The following is a 2,820-nucleotide window of genomic DNA, read 5'->3' on the forward strand; positions in this document are numbered from 1 at the left end:
CAGACAGACAGACAGACAGGTGGCTGAGCAGCTTCAGTTTGTCTACTGGCCGGTCTTCTTGTCTTTCTGGAAACTGAAGCTGGTCCGGCGGCTCAGTTTCCGCTGCTTCTGGGCAAAGTAATCGGCCCGGGAGGTGCTGGCCCGGGATTCCAGGATATAGTTCACCTGAAAATAAATAGGGGAAAATTACATGTTAATTATCCACCCATGGTAACACGCTCTAAACCTATTTTGCTCATTTCCAGGTCTATATTCTCAGTCTGAGACTCTACTAGACTAGCTTTGCATTATTTACTCTTCAAAAACATCCTTATTTATCTTATACTGGCCCTTCATGCAGCACCTCAGTTAATCCTCCCCTCTTTAAAAGCACACTTTCTTCTGACTGGCCAACTTAGCAGAAACCTAGACCCAGTGCTTGTGAACCATAGATATAGAAATACAGACACCTCATTGGCCACTATACCTCTGTGTGGTCGACATATTGTGAGGTCAAAATCCACGAACAATACTGAGAGATTCAGACTGCACTACAAAATCGACTATGAAATGTGGTTTGTAATAAACATGAGAAATTTAACCTGATTACTGATTAAAGCGGCTGTGGTTCAGACTCAATCAACTATCTTGCTCAGCTCTGATTGGTTGTTTTCGTTCAGGCCAGGTGGATTTTTTAAAATACCATTAGGAACACTAGGAGGAGCAAGAAGAACCTGATTTTTTCACAGAGTATTTGAGAGTATTTGTCTCATGTACTTCTGTCAGGATATAGAGAAAGTTTCGGCAAATATGACAAAAGTTATTTTTATAAAAGTTACCTACCGCAGCTTTAACAGTCTCTGCTGCCACTCATGCTTTGTCACATCCAATATGTCACTATATGATACTGAACGAGACTAATGCACCCTGGACAGCTCATAAAATGCTAGAGATGTGTTTCAAGCCCATGTCCACCTGTTAAAATATGTCCTTAGAAAAGAGAAACAAGACACAGCACAGACATCCAACCAGAACTCACCTTTAGCACTATTTCATTGACAGTAGCAGCATCAGACTCAAAGTAGAGTGGCTTGTAGTCGTGGTTGCTGAGATAGGTGAGCTTAAATATCGCATGACCTGGGCACAGAGGAAAACTGTTTAATGAGACAGAAATGATGCACTAGTCACTCCATCTCTAACTGGCTGCAAATCTTCAGTCACGTCTTTGTGCGATCTGAAAAGGTAAACCATGGAAGTGTCAGATCTATCTCTGAGCTGAGGAAGATGACTGGCTGTGGGATGTGAGCAGGATTATAGAAAAGCCATCTGATTCTACATGGGACTCAAGTTTGTTAACAAGATTAAGTGAAACGTCAATTTAATCTGGCATTATCGTGTGAGAGGAAGGCGCTATAATAAGAAAAAGACTTGCATAATGCTTAAACTGAATGTACATTTACGTGACAAAAAAGACAAAGTGAATTTTCACTGTCACTTCATGTGCCTGCATTCATGGCTTCATTAGCTTGGTCAGCTCTGACATGATCAAATGTAATCCAGTTACCTAAGACAAAGCCTGTTGAGCACGTTAGACACTGAACATGCAACAGGAAATGCAAATATTTAAGACCAGAAATGTCCCTAGTTGATCTTAAGGATCGGCTTTTGGCGACATGTTTTTGGACCAAGGGAAGGACAGAGTCCTTCTCAGTAGAGAGCTACTACATTTCTGTTTTTGTGAAGTATAGAATGTACAGATGTGAAAATGAAGCCAGTGTCTCGGTGGTCCACTCACTGGGGCTTCTCTCCTCTACAAGGTCGCAGGCACAGAGGTGGTCCGAGTCAATAGAGATGGGTTTCTGCCGAATCCAGAACTTAGTGCTGGCTTTCTGATTGGTGACAGGGTCGATCTCCAGTTTCTCTCCTGAAATCCCTGCAGAAGCAGTCGGATGTCAGTTCATGAATAGAGACATATATTAGAAACATGATAGCCACTCATTGTTGAACTGGAAGTAAAAGAGCACCTGAAGTTGGTGTTTTAAATCGTTTATTAGATTTCAATTTTCAACATTTTACTGCTACGCTTAGGACCCACAATAAATTGAATATCAACCGTGGCTTCCCACAGTTACATGAACGTGATTGTCTATGATGTAGACTTGACATTTAAAATGCTTGGCTCACAAAAAAGTCATCATGTTGCATCCAGATGTTCTGGTTTCACTTTTGGGGAGCTAGCCTGTTGCTGCACACCATGCAGCTGCAGCCTGCATACTTTTATTTTTTATAAAAAAAATTATAAAATAAAAAAAATAAAAAGTTATTGCTAAGGAAAACTGAACATTTCCTACTGCTGCAGCTTCACATTTAAAGCATTTAACTGGCAAAACACAAGTTTACTTTTATTTTTGAAGTAAGCTAGTCACAGAAAGTGCAAAGTGTTTTGGCAGCTTCACACTGCAAATAATATAATATTACTTTCCCAAGTAACTAGTAGTGTAAATTAATTATTAATACATTTCAGTAATAATATTACAGTTACCCCTTGCAAAAATAATTAGTTACAACCTTACTTTAACCCCCTACTGATCTGAAATCCAACCATATCCTTGGATTCATTTTTGTAATTGTGGAGGAAACTAGTTTGGAAATATCCAACTACTTTGGTTTTAAGAAACAAAACTGGAGTTTATTTGTTGTAAGTCTGAAATTGTGGAGAAGGGGCACAATTACCAATTGAAAAGTAGTATTTGTATATTTAGGGCCCGAGCACTGAACGTGCGAAGGGCCTATTATAATTGAAGGAATTCTCTTTCTTATTTTTCCTCCTAAACAAACGCA

At 39.6% G+C, this 2,820-nt stretch overlaps 1 protein-coding gene across 1 annotated transcript in view; it reads right to left on the reverse strand.

The window, feature by feature from the left end:
- Positions 1 to 6: 6 nt before the first annotated feature.
- The window catches only part of mapkap1 (MAPK associated protein 1), a gene marked incomplete in the record, with an annotated part of 11,664 nt that continues 8,850 nt past the window's right edge, over positions 7 to 2,820 (reverse strand). Inside the window, 3 exon segments of the mRNA XM_035668224.1 lie at positions 7 to 165; positions 1,019 to 1,116; positions 1,775 to 1,910. Coding sequence (XP_035524117.1) covers positions 43 to 165; positions 1,019 to 1,116; positions 1,775 to 1,910 — 357 coding nt within the window.

The sequence above is a fragment of the Morone saxatilis genome, unplaced genomic scaffold, assembly GCF_004916995.1.
Source record: "Morone saxatilis isolate NCDOM2014 unplaced genomic scaffold, NCSU_SB_2.0 Contig21, whole genome shotgun sequence".
In the NCBI taxonomy this organism is placed as follows: domain Eukaryota; kingdom Metazoa; phylum Chordata; class Actinopteri; family Moronidae; genus Morone; species Morone saxatilis.